Source organism: Microtus oregoni, unplaced genomic scaffold (assembly GCF_018167655.1).
Source record: "Microtus oregoni isolate MIOR12 unplaced genomic scaffold, Mior012 000060F_001, whole genome shotgun sequence".
Taxonomy (NCBI): domain Eukaryota; kingdom Metazoa; phylum Chordata; class Mammalia; order Rodentia; family Cricetidae; genus Microtus; species Microtus oregoni.
Genome location: NW_024543836.1, coordinates 941,916 through 959,640, shown reverse-complemented (window position 1 = coordinate 959,640; position 17,725 = coordinate 941,916). Strand labels below are relative to the sequence as shown.

The 17,725-nt window shown below is 43.1% G+C and overlaps 1 protein-coding gene across 2 annotated transcripts in view; it reads right to left on the bottom strand.

Annotated features, from left to right (window-relative positions):
- The window catches only part of LOC121439070 (alkyldihydroxyacetonephosphate synthase, peroxisomal), a 93,152-nt gene extending 82,774 nt beyond the window's left edge, over window positions 1–10,378 (bottom strand). For both annotated transcript variants that reach the window (XM_041639561.1, XM_041639562.1), the window contains exon 1: window positions 10,063–10,378. In XM_041639561.1, coding sequence (XP_041495495.1) covers window positions 10,063–10,358 — 296 coding nt within the window. In that variant the 5' untranslated portion in view covers window positions 10,359–10,378. The remainder of the gene's footprint in view (window positions 1–10,062) is intronic.
- Window positions 10,379–17,725: the final 7,347 nt, after the last annotated feature.

Genomic DNA, 17,725 nt, shown 5'->3' with positions numbered 1-17,725 from the left:
AAAGAAAACCCAGCTACAGAGACCACTGACAAGGTTCTAGGTTTGTCCCCAGCATTGGAAAAATTAAAATTTTATCTGAGTTGGTGTCAGTGAAGGTTGTGAGACACAGCTAAGGAAATGTATCTGCTCCATCAGACTGCACGAAGGGTCAGGATGGAGCTCAATGCTGGTAGGAGACATGTTGGGTTGAAGCATCCAAATAATGAAAAAAGTGAAGAGAAACAGTGGCATTTTGGGACTGAAAACTAATAACCAAACATAGCTCATGGGTGCAGAGTTGGATAAATCAGCAAGACATTTACGTAGAATCACTTAGAATCAGCCAATAATTATCAATATTAAAACGAGTCTTAGAAGAAAGATCACCTGAGAAGTTCCCCACAAAACTGGTGAAAGTCTAATTAGAAAACATTAATACACACATAGAAGAACAAATTAAGGACTGGGGATATGGTTCAGTGGTGTAGCACATATCTAACATGCTCAATGTCCTGGCTTCAATTCCCTGAATACATACACAAAATAATTAAAACCAATAATAATAAATTCATCTTTCTGTTTCATCTAACTCAAACAAATACTTAAAATCTAATCCTGGTGTTGGTGGTGCATGCCTTTAATCCCAGCACTCGGGAGGCAGAGGCAGGCAGTTCTCTGTGAGTTCGAGGCCAACCTGGTCTACAAGAGTTAGTTCCAGGACAGCTAAGAGATAGGACTGCAACACAGAGAAACCCTGTCTTGAAAAACAAAAACACAAACAAAAAAAATTAGAAAAAGAAAATCAATCCCAATCAATACATGTACCTAAGCACTAGATTTCCTTTTATTAAGAAGCTACCAATCGTATAAAACCCATGCCAGGGTGGGCATGGCAAATTAGGTGATATTTTAATAGCCCTGAAGCTGGATTCCAGTAGAGTTCATGCCCTCTTAGAAGAAATGCAGAGTCTGAGCAGGCCCTGTAAAGTCTGTCAATCAGGTAATTCATATTGCTTTATTCTAAGGTCTTAGAATACATAAACACTGCCCCAGTTGATGGTACGAAACCTCTAACTGAGTAACTATAAAGAGTTGAGAGTTCCAGTGAGGTAGTGACAAGAACAGGACTGGTATCCTTATCAAAACTCCTGATTAGTAACTTCAAGCATACTACAAGAATAATACATCCATGTAGTCACACAGCAGTTATGTTTTGTTTTTTAAGATTTTATTTATTATGTGTACAGTGTTCTCCCTGCAGGCCAGAGGGCGCCAGATCTCATTACAAATGGTTGTGAACCACCATGTGGTTGCTGGAAATTGAACTCAGGACCTCTGGAAGAGAAGTCAGTGCTCCTAACCACTGATCCATCTCTCCGATCCTCGCCTCGCACAGCAGTTTCTACAGTGAATAACAAGATGATATCTACAGCTCCAAATCTCAGCTAGAAAGCAGAACATTCATCAATAGTAACTCAGTTACTGGAAAGGTACGTTTTCCTTATTAAGGAAGCATACTCTAGTACCAAAAATCCAATGTTAACTATACAAATGCTTAAGAATCAAAGGAAGATGTTGATGGTCTATTTTAAGAAAACTATGCAAAACCCTGATTTTTTTTTTTTTTTTTGACTTTTGGTTTTTTCAAATAGGGTTTCTCTGTAGCTTTGAAGCCTGTGCTGGAACTAGTTCTTGTAGACTAAGCTGACCTCAAACTCACAGAGATCCACCTGCCTCTGCCTCCTGAGCACTGGTATTAAAGGCACCACCACCACCCGGCCTAATCTTTTATATGGTTAAGAAGCTTATGACTATGGCCAATAATAATGACTTGCCTATAACTCAAAATTAAAATGTATACTTGGGAAACAGATTTAGACTTGGAATTTTAGCTGAAATCTTGTAAGTTAATAAATAATACTTAAACACTGCAAGCATATTTAAGGTTATTGTTTAAAAATTCAACTCAGGAGTTGACAAGATGGCTCAGAGAATAAAGACGCTTGTCATGCAAGGTCTTTAACCTGAGTTCAACCCCTGGGCCCACGTAAATTCAGGAGGGAACCCCACAAAGTTGTCCTCAGGCTTCCACAGAGGCACTGTGTCAGGTGCATGCACACAGGCGCGCACGCACGCACGCACACACACACACACACACACACATACATACACACACAATAAATACTTTTTACATTTCTATGTAATCAGTTTGCAAGAATGATTTAGTGCCTGGTTAGAAGTTATTCTCTCAAATCACTGGCACAGTCAAGAAGACTGCACACACTGATAAATATACTACATGGTGCATTCACTGCACACACTGATGATATACTACATGGTGCATTCACTGCACACACTGATGATATACTACATGGTGCATTCACTGCACACACTGATGAATATACTACATGGTGTAATCATTGGAAACCAAGCTCACTAACTAAATCAAAGACCAATCAGGTCAGTCCCTTCTTTTGCAATAACATATACAAAAAATTCACAGCTATAAACTCAATAGTAAAACCACTAAAGTGAAAAGTATCAATCCCTCAAATGCTGATTAATAATGAAGAGGACAAGCTATAGTATAGACACATGCAATGGAACACTTTTAAACATCAGGCTGAACTAAACAAACAATTACAGTCTGGGAAGTACCCCGGTCAGTAAAGTGTTGGTTGTGCAAGCATGAGGACCTAAACTTGGACCCTTGGCACCCATATAAAAAACTAGATACAGTGGCATTCATCTGTGATTCCAACACCAGAAAAAGAGACTGAAAGATCCCTGGGGCTTGCTGACCTGCCAATCTAGCTGAACCAATGAGCTTCTGCAAGAAGCACTGTCTTAAAAAAGTAGACAAAGAGTATCTGAGAAAGAGACTAGATGCTGACCTCTGGTCTCCATGCCTTTGTACAACCACAGACACATGCACATGCACATGTAACACACATAAACACAAAGTGGACACTAGGTTGGGGAGGTAATTCAGTGGATAAAAACACTTGTCGTACAAGAGTGAGGATTGGAGTTCAGATCCCAGAACCCATATAAGAGTTGGTAAAACATGAAAGTCATCTGTAATCACAGCACTTAGGGCACAGAGACAGGGGAACCCAAAACCAAACTGGGTAGCTAGACTGCAGAAACTGGCAAGATCCAGGTTCAGCGAGAGGCCATCTCAACAAGTAAGTAGGAACTGGGATATGGCTCAGCAGCTAAAAGCACTCAATGCTCTTGCAGAGGTCCTAGGTTCAGTTCCCAGCACCCACACTGGGTGCTCACAACCATCTCTAACTCTAGCTCTAGGAGTCCAATGCCCTCTTCTGGCTGCGGGAACCTGCAAGCACATGGTATAATTAAATTCAGGCACATATCAACAAATAAAATTTTTAAAATGTATAAATTCACCTTTCTAAAAAGGAAATGTAGGGCTGAGAGATGGCTCAGCAGTTACGAGTCTGTACTTCATTTGTGGAGCCCCCAAGTTTGAATCCAAGCAACTATATGAGATGGTTCAAAACTGCCTGCCTGTACTACCAATTCCAGGGGTCAGGTACCATCTTCTGGCCTCCCTGGGCAGTACACTCATGAGCCCAAACCGCCACTCAGACACAGACATGTACATAAAATTAAACTTTTTAAATAAATAAAGTAGGGAACGATCAATAAAAACACCAAGATCAACATCAGGCCTACAGTGTATGTGCATACACAAGCAGAAACATACATGAATATACACATACATGTGTAGATTTAGAACAATTCAAGTAAGTTTTTGATCCATATTCCATTCCCACATTATGTGTGTACCACCTAACAATATGCATTGCATCTGGAGGAAAACAAACACATCAAAGAGTAAAGATGATCCAGGTATCGAATGTATATATGCAGCCAGAGTCCACAGTAGTGTCCAAGAATGAAAAATGGACCTAAAAGGCCTGACTCGGGAAGACTCTCTGAAGTCATTAGCTGTCCTATCAAAAGTTCTGTGTAATGTATTCAGTAGCAATGGTTATGGATAGTTTCTCTTATTTCCTCAATAGACACTTCTGCCATAGGTCCTCCCACAGCTCCAGTTTCTAGCACTAGAAGACTTCAGGACAGAGAAGAATGGGATACTTCATGAATTCTTAGAGAACGTACCAAGCACCTGGGTTAATCTTCTCTCTTTAAAACACTCTCTCATGTTAGCTCTCTGGAGCTGGCTATCTCTTCCCCAGAGGAAGCCATTACATGATCTATCTAATTAGAGGTAAATATTAGGTAATCCAGATCTAAGCCATATTCTACTTGTAATAAGTTGACATTTCACTTTTTAAAATTTTTGTTTAATGTGTGTAAGTGTTAATCTGCATTTATTATGTGTACCACATGAATGCCCGGTCCCATCTAAAGCCAGAAAAGGGTGTCAAATCCTCTTGGACTGGAGTTGTGATAGTTACAGATAGTTGTGAATCACCATGAGGGTGCTGTGGACCCACGGGCCCTCTGCAAGAACAGCAAGTACTCTTAACCACTGAGCTACTTCTCCAACCACATTTTTATTTCTGTTTGTGTCTTGTGTTATCACTCAGCTGATTCTGAACTCAGGTACTGGGAAAGACATGATGAACTATTACCCTGAGAATACAACAAACAGAGAGAAGAGGGGGAGCAATCACTGTCCTCCAAAGGGTTGACTCTGCTCGAGATCCTCTGGGTTAGCTGAGGGTTGAAATTAACATACTAATCTCATAAGCAGCAGAAATCTCTTCAATAATGAGAAAATAAAGGAATAATATCTGCTTTTAAAGACATATAAAATATCTCGTGTTCCTGTAACAGCACTCCATTTCTCTGTAGCCTAAAAGCACATCACTGAATTTCCTCCCAGATACTCTTACTAAGTGAACCTGGCATAGATGGCTCTATGGTAACCTGTGGACAAGAGGAACGGTTGGAGAAGGTCTGCTTTATGTCAATGTGCAAACCAGAGAGATTAAGACATCAAGGTTTCTTGCCCACAGCAGTTTAGCCAGGCAGCAAGTCCCCCACAACCCCTTCTCTTTCCCTCTGACCTTGGTTCTCCCACATCTCTCCTTGTTCTCTTACACTAACACTGTCTTCTCCCACAAGGGGAACAACAAAGTTCACTCGCTAACTTGCAGGCAACCAGGCTACCCTTTTAAACCACAGTTTACATTTTCCTAAATTTTGAATTTCACTTAGATGGGATACTTCTAATTTATCACTAAGTACAACATAAACTAACACCTAAAGTACAGAAGCCAGTATTCAATTATTTTCATCACAAACAGTTTGAAGCTTAGCACACTAAGGAGAACAACCTGACAACTTTACCCAGGGAGTAAGTACCACAGTGTAGCAACAAGGAAACAGCACAGGGAAAGGAACATGGGTTAAGAGGAGGCCAGAGTTGAAAAACCATTTCATTCATTTCACAAATGCTTATCATTAATTAGTCAAATAAAATTAACTGAGCTTCTACTTCCTGTAACCAACATAAAATACCTCCTGTTTCCCAAAGCTTTTAAATGAGGCAATGTGCATGTGCTTTAGAATGGTGCCTTGAAGTTAACTTACTCAAATTAAAATTCCTATTAACACCATCACTAGGATTCCCAGCTCAGAACTCAGACCATGCTATTTCATGTGGTATAACTACCAAATTAAGCTTCACTTATTCCAAATAATGTTGTCTGATGTGGAATGTCCTTCTGTATATGAGCTGCTTTTCTTAGATAATAAATATAGCTGTTTTGGCCAATGGCTTAGCAGAGTAAAGCCAGGCAGGAAATTTGGACAGAGATATAGAGACAGAGAGATATAAAGTCAGAGAGATGCCATGTAGCTGCCAAAGGAGAAGGATACCAGAAACTTACTGGTAGGCCACAGCCTAGATTAATAAAAATGTAAAAATGTCTTAATTTAAGATGTAAGAGGTAGCTAGAAATACACCCGAGCTATTGGCCAAACAGTGTTGTAATTAATATAGTTTCTGTGTGATTATTTGGGTCTGGGTGCAGTCTCTATCTACAAATGGATCCCAACATGTCCAAATAGCCTACAGTACAGAAATGACGCTGTGGGCTGCCTTCCTAAACATCATCTGCAAGAAGTTAACTCAGGCTCTGAAGAACATGCACCAAAGTTGTAATACCTCCAAGGTTGGTCTTCAGAACTGCTCACCGTTTTTCCTCCTAAGACAGCATTTCTCATTGTCCTAGAATGCAAAGGAGCTCAGGTCTGGCCAACAAGCTGCTGGGAGGCACCTGCTTCCACCTCACTCGCAATGAAATTATACACACATCACAATATCTGACTTTTTTTACATGGACGCTATGGCTCAAACACATGTCCTCATGTTTGGGGGGTAAATATTTTACCAACTGAGCTACCTCCTCTACTCTTGCATATTACATTTTAAAGAAGGACACACGTAGGTTGGGACTGTAGCTCAAGAATGGAGCCCTTGCCTTGCATGCAAGATGCCATGTCCTCACTGCAACTCATTCTTAGTGCCAGCAATAATGACCAAATCCAATCTAATCAGTCACTGCCCAGCTTATCTTGCAGGCTCCTCCATTTATCAGCCCTCAGCTGTTTCTTTATTGTGTCTATTACCACCTCACATGCTATTATTACTTGTCCACTATCTCTACTCCAACTGGAACCTAAGTTTCATAAGACACAGCTCTGTGCACTGCTGTATGCTACTGCCATGAATGAATGGCCCGATTATATATAAGCCAAAGCCTTCAGGGCCATTGCCTTTCTTTTTTCATTTTACTCCATCTCTACAAACATGAACTGTCACCTAAACACAACATGTACTTCCGCGGCCCTTGCTTTGCCATAACAAACTTTCCTCATCATCCAATCAAGCCACCAAAGTATCAACAATATTTTTCAAACCTTCTTCAGGAAGACTCTAAGCCCAGAGCTTTCTCTCCTTTGTACTACATCTATAACTCTCTGTCTAACTAGCGCTAATTACAATACTGGAACTTGTAATCTCTTCCTAGATTGCGAGTTCTTAAAGACCAGGGCTTTATCGCTAACCTAGCACAGCCATTGTTATAAAGCAATTTATCTGCAGATATCACTAAAGTAACATATGCATGACTATTCTGCAAGAGGAATGAAAGCAGGAAGTATTAATAAGTCACTGCTCCATGAGATAAAACAGTGACAACCAACACCACCACCCAGGGTAAGGAAAGAGGAGTACTATGTAATCACTGATGATTCCAAAACCACCCATCACATCTGTAATTGCATCTTGCTGGATATATACTAGATTCCTCCTGCTCCAAAATTCGCCTTCCCCTTAGGCTCAGTTCTTATTGCTACAGATGTTGAAACTCAGCTAAGTAGCAGGAAGTGGAAAGAAGACCTGGGTTTCCCAACGAACAATAATCAAGTAGAATGATCACACTCCAAAGTTTCTGATGTTTTATCTAAGACATGATTTTTTGTTTCCCTTAATACAATGTTGTGTTACGCACTCAGTCAAATACAAGCATTCTGATTAAACTTCAGAGTAGTTCTGCATGTACAGATGTTACCACTACCCAGCTAACTCTGAGCTCCCCACAATCTACACCCTATGCCATAAATGGGCTAGTTTTGCCTAGGCTACCAACAACTTCAGTCTCTGACAGCCGTACAAGGACTACACCCATCCAGAGCAGTTATCCTCGGCCTTAAGACATCTTATCCATTACCTCAGAGCATTGATTGCTATTTCTTCTCTAAATGCCTAAGACAAAGGCCACTAAATTCAGTCCTGAAGAAACCTGTCCTGCCTACTGAATAAGTGTATATATATATATATATATATATATATATATATATATATATAGTTTTATCACACAAATGCATGCAAATGAGAAAATATCTATGCATATGAAGCCATTGGGGGGAAGAATGAAGAATTTTAAACCCTGTAACTTCAGTGAAACCAGAGGTGACATATGACCCTCAATTTTAACCTCCTACTACCAAATAACCAAATTCTGGAAAATGTACCTCCTCATCATTTTCAAATGGTTTTCCTTAGTTCAGAGTTCCAGCATTATTAAGATACGAGATTCATAACCACTGTCTTCAGACACAAGGACAGCTACAGCTATTTGTTGAGAGCTTGTGCAACACTAGCATAGGCTGTACACTAAACATTTCATAGTTTAGATGCATTTTTCTGTTTCCAAAGCAAAACAAGGCAGGAATTGGTTCTTCCTGGTTTTTTAGTTTTTTTTTAAACATTTTGTAATGATTTATTTATTTTTTTTTAATATTTATTTATGATTTATTTATTCTTATTTTATGTGCATTGATGTTTTGCCTGCACATATATGGCTGTGTGCGGATGTTAGATTCCTGGAGTTATAGACAGTTGTGAGCTGCCATGTGGAATTGAACCTGGACCATCTGGAAGAACAGACAGTGCTCCTAACTGCTCAGCCATCTCTCCAGCCCCTTTGGTTTTATTTTCTGAGTCTGAGTCAGGGTCTCTTTTATTATGTAGACCAGGCTGGCCTCGAACTCAGAGGCACGAGCCTCTGCCTCCCAAATGCTGGAACTAAAAGTGTGCACCAACACCTCCAGGTAAGGAGACAGAAGCGCTGAGAGAGACTGTCAATTCACAAGTAGAAAACGCCCTAATGGAATTCAAACCCAGGTCTGCTTCCAGTCATTATTATACTGCCAAACCAACCTTCACTTCCACTCCAGGGTGCCCTTACTAAAAAGTAAACCTAATGCTTTGCTCCACATACCCTAAAACCAGTTTCCCCTCTCAAACCTTCGCCCCTTGTCCTTCTCACCCTTATGCCACATGAACCCCAGCAGTTCCATAGTCTCGCCCTTTCCTGACCTGGACCATTCTGTTTATCTACTATGAACACTGTTCCTCCCCAGTGGGCTATTTTTAATACAAACTTCAAGATTTACACAAAAGAACTGTAACTCAAAAAAGTCTTTATCCTAAGAATTACACACTCAAAACTGGGTTGAATGACCATGTTTCAATTACTAGCTAAATTTCTTACATATATTACTTTAGGGACTTACAGCGAACAGTGTATTTCAGAATCTCCGCATTTCTAGTACAGTGTGTATGCAGTAAGGACTTACAAGGGGTGAATTAAAGAAGCTGTCGATTGGTTTTTGATGACCAACCTGTAACACAGGCACCTGTACCTGCAGCGGACTTCTCTCTTTTTTTAATTTCTTCATCTGTAAAATGAGAGACTACAGCACCAACCTAATAGCTTAGGAAGAAGTAACAGATTTAGCGCCATCCCCAGTACTTTGAAAGTACCCATTAAAGTTAGCAAAATCGGCTTTCATTCTCCAAGTTCCTCCAAACAGATGATCTCAGAAAACACCATCTTGCAACATCTTCCATCCGAAACGAGAGATTTCTTCCAAAGGTCTTGGGATTTGATCAACATTCCTCAGCCAGACGCTTGTCTTTTAGCTTCTTACAGAGACCAGTAGGTAGACTTTCCAGCTCTTAAGTAACTAATGCTTGCAGTCTGCTGTACCTTACTCGCCAGTTTCCTCCCTGAAGTCACAACCCATTCCCATAAGGAAGAGGTAGCCTCCCCCACAGAAACCACTCAGTGACCTTTCCCGGAGTATCAATTATCCTGACCCTACTTCATCCCGCTCCCAGGCTTTTGAAAATTAGCAAAAATCTATCTAATGCAAATCTAAACCTCCTCATCACAGATTAAGAAAGCCCCCGGTACCCGTTCAAAGATCTTCAATGACAGAGAATGAGTTTCTACCACCAAAAACCAAGAACAGGGATTCCTCTAAATTCTTCTCTATACGAGGTCATGAAACGCGTTCCGGTCAAAGGGACCAATATCAGCCAACCCATGCCGCCCCCTCCAGACAGAGCCCCGCGTCTGGTCCACTCTCCGTCAGCGAGCTGATGTACGCGCAGGGACTGGGATGCCTTCCGCCCACCGTGTCAACTCCTTGCCCACTCCGGTGCCCTCCTCTCCCTCAGCCAGGCCGCGTGCGGCCTCCCGCCGCCAGCTCCTTCCCGGGCCCGCTACTCACCGCTTCTTGGGGATGGTGCCCGACTCCGGCGCGGCGGGAGTGGCGGCGGGCGACGCCCCGGCCGCCGACGCGGCTCTCCGCGCTTTACACTCATTGGTACTCGGAGCCTCCTGGGGCCGGCCCAGCAGATGGCCCGACAGAACCCGCAGCCGCCGGCGCGCGCGGCCCGCGTCTGGGTCCCGCTCGCTCGCGCCCGCCTCGCCCGCCGCCTCCGCCATGGCTTCCGCCTTGTGCCGCCGCCCGAGGCCGCTGGGCGCGGGTGAAAGGTCACTCAGAGCGGCGCCCCGCGCGACCATTCGCTGCGGCACATCCCGGCAGCCACCGCGGCAACTGGCGGCAGGGGCCTAGCGCCTGGAGCTTCACGGGCTCTGTCCCCGCCCACCGCCGCTTCGCCCCGCCCCTCCCCGCCTCGACCACGCCCTCCGCCTGGTCCCTGCACGCCTCGGCTTGGCGCACCTGCCAGGGTGAGCGGGTTAGTTCCAGCGCACACGGGATTGGCCCAGAGGGGGCAGAAGGCGAGCCAAACCACACGACACTCCCGCAGCCCACAAACCTGTGGGTGTGGCGTCCTGGAAGTAGCCCGAGCGCCTGGAGGGTTAGTTCCTGGGACTGATGCCCGGGCGCTTGAATAGTGGGCCACCGGTGGTGCTGCTTACCTGGCAATAGAGCCAGGCCTGCGTTTCTTGGTAGACCGCTCTTCTTGGCTTGGTAGGTCAAAACCGATCCTCTAACCTATAGAGCCAGTGTCTCGCTCAGTCTCTTTTCCCATCACCTACTGAGTGATGAGCACTGCGCTCAGCGCTCTTGTGGAGGTCAGATGACAACTTCCAGTAGCCTCCCTCCACCATTCGAGCCCTGGACATCAAGCGTGGGTTGTCAAGGTTGGTGGCAAGTGCCTTTACCCACAGAACCATCTTGCCTACCCTGAGGTGTATTTTTATACAGTCCTCAGGCTAATGGTTTTTCTCCTTGAAAAGATGTCATCGGCAAAAATACCTCTGAGTTTATTTTGCATTGGCCTCCTAGGCATGGAGCCTACCCTGAAGTGTGGCTAATATACCCAGTGAGACTCCGCTGGAGGAAGCGAATTTTCCCTTTGCAACTGGGGTACTAATTTCAGATAACTTCTTGGTTGGGGTTGCCCTCTCAGCTCTGGCACCCCATCTGGCTTGAACCTCTGAAAGTCCTGTTTGTGCTGCCACAGTCTCTGTGAGGTCATATGTGAATCTGCCCTGTTGCATCAGGAAGACACTGTTTCTTTGGAGTTATCCATCTCTTCGGGCTCTTTCCTCCTCTTCTAGATAGATCCCTGAGCCCTGCAGGGAGGGCTTTGATGAAGACATCCTATTTGAGTAGCTGGGCACCTTTTTATACTTGATTTTCAAGTGATTTAAAAGCTATAAAGACCTAGTAACATTTATCTTGTGGAACCACTTAACATCTCTGTTCAATTGTTTTGCTCTTCTTCTGACTTTTAAATTCATGGGCCCTGTTTTGGTGCACACCACAAATCTTTTCACACCACAGCAAGCCTGCTCCTGCTGGGTGTGTTTAGGACTCAGTGGATGATGGAAAAGTAGATATACATTCCCGGACATGTGATAACAGAGGACAGAGATCCTTCACTTGATTGTCTGTGAGAGAAATAGTGCCATACTTAAAAAAAAAAAATGTTTTAGACCTTGTTCTACCTTCCAGTAGCATGCTCGTAATCATAATCACCTTTTGTCTTGCACAACCTGAAGAAAGACACATTCATATCTATTAACCTGATAAAAGTCACCAGAGTAGGTAGAGATTACTCAATTCAAGACTTAATGAGCTGAGAGTTAATCCTAAATGTCATTCCCTCCGTTCATCTGGGCATGGCTTCCATTCCCTCATTTGTTCCTTCCTTTATCTTTATCAAGCTAACTCAGGTGTCACCGGTGACATTGCTCCAGAGAAAAATAACAGCCTTGGTTTAGACTTATCAGTTATGGAGTTAAGATGTCCTACTGTTGACAGAGGTTGCTGTCCCACCCAGACCCACAGCCATTTAGTCTCAAAGAAACACACAGAGGCCTATATTCTCCTATTCTGGTCACCGTGCCTATGCTTCCTGCCTGGCTACTGGTCAATCAACGTTTTGTTGAACCAATATAAGTAACAAATCTTTACAGGCTATAAGACCATTGTCCCACAGTAATTTCCTTTTTTTTTCCTTTTCAAAACAAGAACTCTAATCTGTTTTGTTTAGCTTTTTTCCTGACCATTATCCATAACAACTTGTAATCAATAGTCTAAACAAAGACAAATACCTATAATCCATTTTGGGGGAATGTGGGTGTAGTTTTTGCAGCTACATCCTGATGATTGGGGGTGCTGATAATCTTATGGGTACCTAAAGAAAATTTGGGTTATGGCCAACTCTTGACTAGAATATTCTGTGAGGCTTGATCATCTGAGCCAACACTCTTGAAGCTGTTCTGAATGTTGAACTCAGAGGAAACTCCAACAGAGATCCTCTGAAATGTTGAATCATCTGGGCCATCTGCTCCTATCAGAGATTTTTTTTAGGGGATCTTCCTTAATCAGACCTGATTTGTTTTAACCCAGAATGAATCCACAGCCTCTCATTTCCTGTGGAAACAAAAGCAAAACCTCTTCTCCAAAGTAAAGTATCTTTTGACTTAAAGTTTAAAGTCAAGGCATTTTCAAAATATATAGGTTATATTAATCCAGCAGCATTTTTTTTATTTATTAAAGATTTCTGTCTCTTCCCCGCCACCGCCTCCCATTTCCCTCCCCCTCCCCCAATCAAGTCCCCCTCCCTCGAAAGCCCAAAGAGCAATCAAGGTTCCCTGCCCGGTGGGAAGTCCAAGGACCTCCCACCTCCATCCAGGTCTAGTAAGGTGAGCATCCAAACTGCCTAGGCTCCCACAAAGCCAGTACGTGCAGTAGGATCAAAAACCCATTGCCATTGTTCTTGAGTTCTCAGTAGTCCTCATTGTCCGCTATATTCAGCAAGTCCGGTTTTATCCCATGCTTTTTCAGACCCAGGCCAGCTGGCCTTGGTGAGTTCCCAATAGAACATCCCCATTGTCTCAGTGTGTGGGTGCACCCCTCGCGGTCCTGAGTTCCTTGCTCATGCTCTCTCTCCTTCTGCTCCTTATTTGGACCTTGAGATTTCTGTCCGGTGCTCCAATGTGGGCCTCTGTCTCCTTTCATCACCTGATAAAGGTTAATATTCAGGAGGATGCCTATATGTTTTTCTTTGGGTTCTCCTTCTTATTTAGCTTCTCTAGGATCACTAATTATAGGCTCAATGTCCTTTATTTATGGCTAGAAAACAAATATGAGTGAGTACGTCCCATGTTCCTCTTTTTGGGTCTGGCTTACCTCACTCAGGATAGTGTTTTCTATTTCCATCCATTTGCATGCAAAATTCAAGAAGTCCTTGTTTTTTACTGCTGAGTAGTACTCTAATATGTATATATTCCATACTTTCTTCATCCATTCTTCCGTTGATGGGCATCTAGGTTGTTTCCAGGTTCTGGCTATTACAAACAATGCTGCTATGAACATAGTTGAGCATATATTTTTGTTGTATGATAGGGCATTCCAGCAGCATTTTAATCAAATGTCTTTTAACAGCCTTTGCTTCTTTCTCAGCTATCAAACAATTAAAAGACAATACAATAACATACTGTATCCAGATTCTCTGTGTATTTTTCCCTTTTTACATGGCTTTATTTTAAACTATATTTTTTTATTTTTAATTTTTGGTTTTTTGAGACAGTGTTTCTCTGTGTATCTTTGGCTGTCCTGGAACGAGTGCAGTGGTGGAGGGAGGGAGCATGAACAGACCTACTGGGCAGGTCCCAGTAGGAATGTATTCATGCTCCACGTTGGGCACCAGATGCAGATGAACATGATAAAGTGATCCCACACTGGCTCAGAATGGGGTATAAAAAAGGGTTCTTTATTTAGGGGTAGGCTCACAGATCTACAGTCCTCTGCATGAGCGGGAAATAGGAACCGAATCCAGTAGTCAAGAGAGAGTGAGCAAGCCAGTGCGTGCATTTTTAGTACCCAAGGTCACACCCAACCTGGTCCAGCATCTCAAAGGCCATTGGCTGAAGGAGTTCCCCCAGCACCCTACAGCTTCTGATATTGATTATTCTTTATTGATTCCCTTGTTCTTCCTTGAATGACACAGAATCTGGTCTCATCTGTCTCCTTTCATGCTCCCCCCCCCCATGGTGTCACTGCCATCATGTCCTACCAACTTCACAGTTACTTTTACTGCCCTTTTGCCTTTATACGACTAGAGTTTCACTAGTGCTTTCTCTGTGTGGGCATTATTTCCCTAAGAGGGTCTGGTTTTCATTTCTCATACGCTGCCTCCATATAACCATTATTTACATGTTTTTCTGTTGCCCAAGTTCTAATTGGTCTTAATAATAAAAGCCTGGAGCCAGGTATAGGGGTAAATGCTGAAAGATCAGAGAGACAAAGGAGCAAGCCACAACCAACTCCTACCTTGTGAACTCCTCAGCCAAAAAAGGGCCGAGCTCCTGTCTTTGCCAGCCTTATATTTCTCTCTCCACCCAGCCATATTACTTCCTGTCTGTCTGTACAGACCTCCAGACTTCTATGGTTAACTAGTGGCTAACTCCACCCTCTGATCTTTAGGCAAAAAATTTGTGCTCTTTATTTGTCAGAGCACAAAATATCACATTTCCTCCAGAAAAGTCCAAAACTTCATAAAGGCAGAAGTCATATTGTAGCTGAAACGTACACTCAATTTATAAGGGACTCAAAAATTTGAATATGGGAGAGGAACTAGAGCCACAAATGAAAATGTCTAGCTAATAATTAATGATCAGTTGCCTCCTAGACTGCAGTGGCCTTTGGAGACCATCTCACCTCCAACCTGGTTCTTTTCCACTTCAAGGATGGTATTCACAGACATCAAAAAGTGCAAACGGGGTACTTTTTTTTTTTAATATATCAAACTTTAAGCAGGATAAAACAACTTGAATATTGTCCCACAGGATTTTAATAAGACAGGTTTGAACACCTGTTAGAAGTGGAATGTTATCTAGGAGCCTTGAAAGCTCTGAGAAATGTTCTGTGATTTGTTTGGAGCTTTTGTTAGATTGTTGTCTGTTTGCTTGCTTGCTCGTTTATTCTGACTTAGGGGTCTTACTATGTAGCCCTGGCTGACTTACAACTCACTATGAGATGAGGATGTCCTCCAATTCACAAATCCACCTGCCTCGGCTCCTACCTACCCAGTGTTGGATTTAAAGACGTGTGTCACCTCTCCTGGTAACCTTGGGGTTGTTACATCTTTGGGGGGCTCGAAACAGATGCTATAGTTAATTCTGTCTGCAGCTGAGGTAGAAGTTCAGCATCTCAGAGGCTGAGGATGGATGAGCGTGCTCCCCACCCCCACTTCCTGTAGCCATTGGTTGAGTCCCAGGACTGACTGAAAAGTACTCCCTGTCTGGGGATGCTAGGTCAGCATCTCCAGTGAGACTTAAGGTGGCCTTTCGGGTCTGGATACTCAAGTCTTCATCCAGAGCTCTTCCTCTGAAAAGATCAGGCACGTCTGAGGCCAGGCTCAGCTGGAACTGGGCTGTGGAATCTTCTTTCTCCATTGGTTCCTAAGGCAGTTCTCCTGCCTTCTGTGGACTTTAGCCTGAATTTATAGGGTACCAATTGGACCCTATTTGGCTGAATGTGGGTATGCAAATGAGCTGAAGAGGTGAAACCAATCAGGGAAGAGTTGTCAAGCCTGGTGGGAGAATAGAAGAACCCTGAGCCAACCAAAAATCTCTGAACATTCACAGTCAAATCTGCAGGTCCCTCCCTGTTTCTGCAGAGAGGAACTGATAAAACGATTACCATGTATTCCCAGTTATGTGACCTAGTTTCCTTCATCTGGGGAATTTTGCTCAGATAGGATTCTTTGTTTCTTTGGGGCCTATCAGCAGTGCCTCTGTCCTCAAGGTTTGAGCCTGCCTGCTGTCTGAACAAATGGGGCGGGGTGAGGTGGGGGAACAGCACCTGTCCTTAACAGTACTTCCACAATGGTGAAAATGCTCTATAGCTGCTTTGTCCAACCGTTGATGACTAGATTGCTCTTATCAACTCTAAAAATACAACCAGTATGACTGAAAAACACTGAGGACTTGTGTTTCTGCTTGTCTTGTCAGTATTTGGCTTAATAGAAAACAACGGATTCTCCTATCTGCTTCTGAATTCTCTCCATAGAGATGTTTCATGGCCTGTGTCATTTAGGAAACTCCTTTGTCCTCATGAGATAATGAGAGTTTAAACGGCAAATAGTGCCTCAGTTAACCCCCTCTGAAGGTTTCCAGAGGCCCCTGGGGTTTCCAAGGCTGACCTCAAGGGTTCCAACTCTAAAGAGTCTCTCAGGTGTCTGCTCAGCATTACTGAGGAAGGTCTAGACCGCTGCATTCCAAAAGCAATTAATGATATGGTCATGAGAAATGGTATGTAAGAACCTAATTCTCCCTGCCTCGGACATGTACAAATTTTGTGTGTTCTTTTTCCATTAAAAAAAAAAGTACATATAATGCCACTATTAATAAAACAATTTAATAAAATTACAATATTAATAAAAAATATTGTAAAAATATTTAAGGCATAATATGTCTTGATACATCGAGGGTTTTTTTTTTACTTCATATAATTGAATTTTGAAACTTATTTCTACATCTTAGAAATCAGATTTTGAAACCCAGTCTATGGATAAGCAGAAACATGGTTGCTGTGAGGGAGACAGCGGAACTCAGTGTGACTTCCGTGATGACACAGGATCTGATCCCTTGCGTGAGCTGTCTTGTTCCCACTGTAGAGACTCATAAAGTTCCTTTTATTGTTACATTTGGACCGGTGGTAAATGTTTAAAAGGATCAGTTACTGTGCAAGTCGTTTTTAATGTTGTGGACACCATGGCTTAGAAATTCTTTATTCCAAAATCACAGTATTTGACCTTCATATTTCCTGGTTTCTCAACTCTCTTCATCCGGTCGTCTTTGCGTGTTGTGACCAACAACATTCAAGTACCAGGGACAAGTGATCTTCTCAAAGATGGGTCTATTTTGTCCTAATTCCAGTGGGAATTGTTTTTCCCATTGGTTAAAGCCTCTTCTCAGACTAAGGCAGTTCGCTGGGAACTCAGCATGCACTAGCGGAGAATCCGTATCCCCAGGAGCCTGTAATGGCCTCAGAAAAGCTGTCGTGTCTGCAGTCAGCCTGAGGACTCTCAGAAAGGCTTATTCTAAATTCAGGAGACTTTGCAAAGAAGCAGCCTGCCTCCTTCCTTCTCACAGAGAGCCACCTGCTCCCTCTCAGTTTGCCACTTCTCATCTTTTCCCTCCTGAAAGGGAAGCTGTCTGTGCTCCCCCCAAACTGGGGCTATGCTGTAAGAAAGTTATTGTGGGCATATTGGGGTACACATGCCCCTTATATCCGTCCCTCTTATATTTACCCTTATAGAGTTGAAGAAATTTTCTCTCCAGTGTAACTACTCCAACCACAAACAACTAGACCCTTCGGCGCTCCGACGTGAAAGCTGCTTAAATCGGTGGGTGACCTGCCCTGCCATGTTCCCCCTCTCCTCCAGCATCTGCTACTTGAAAGGAAC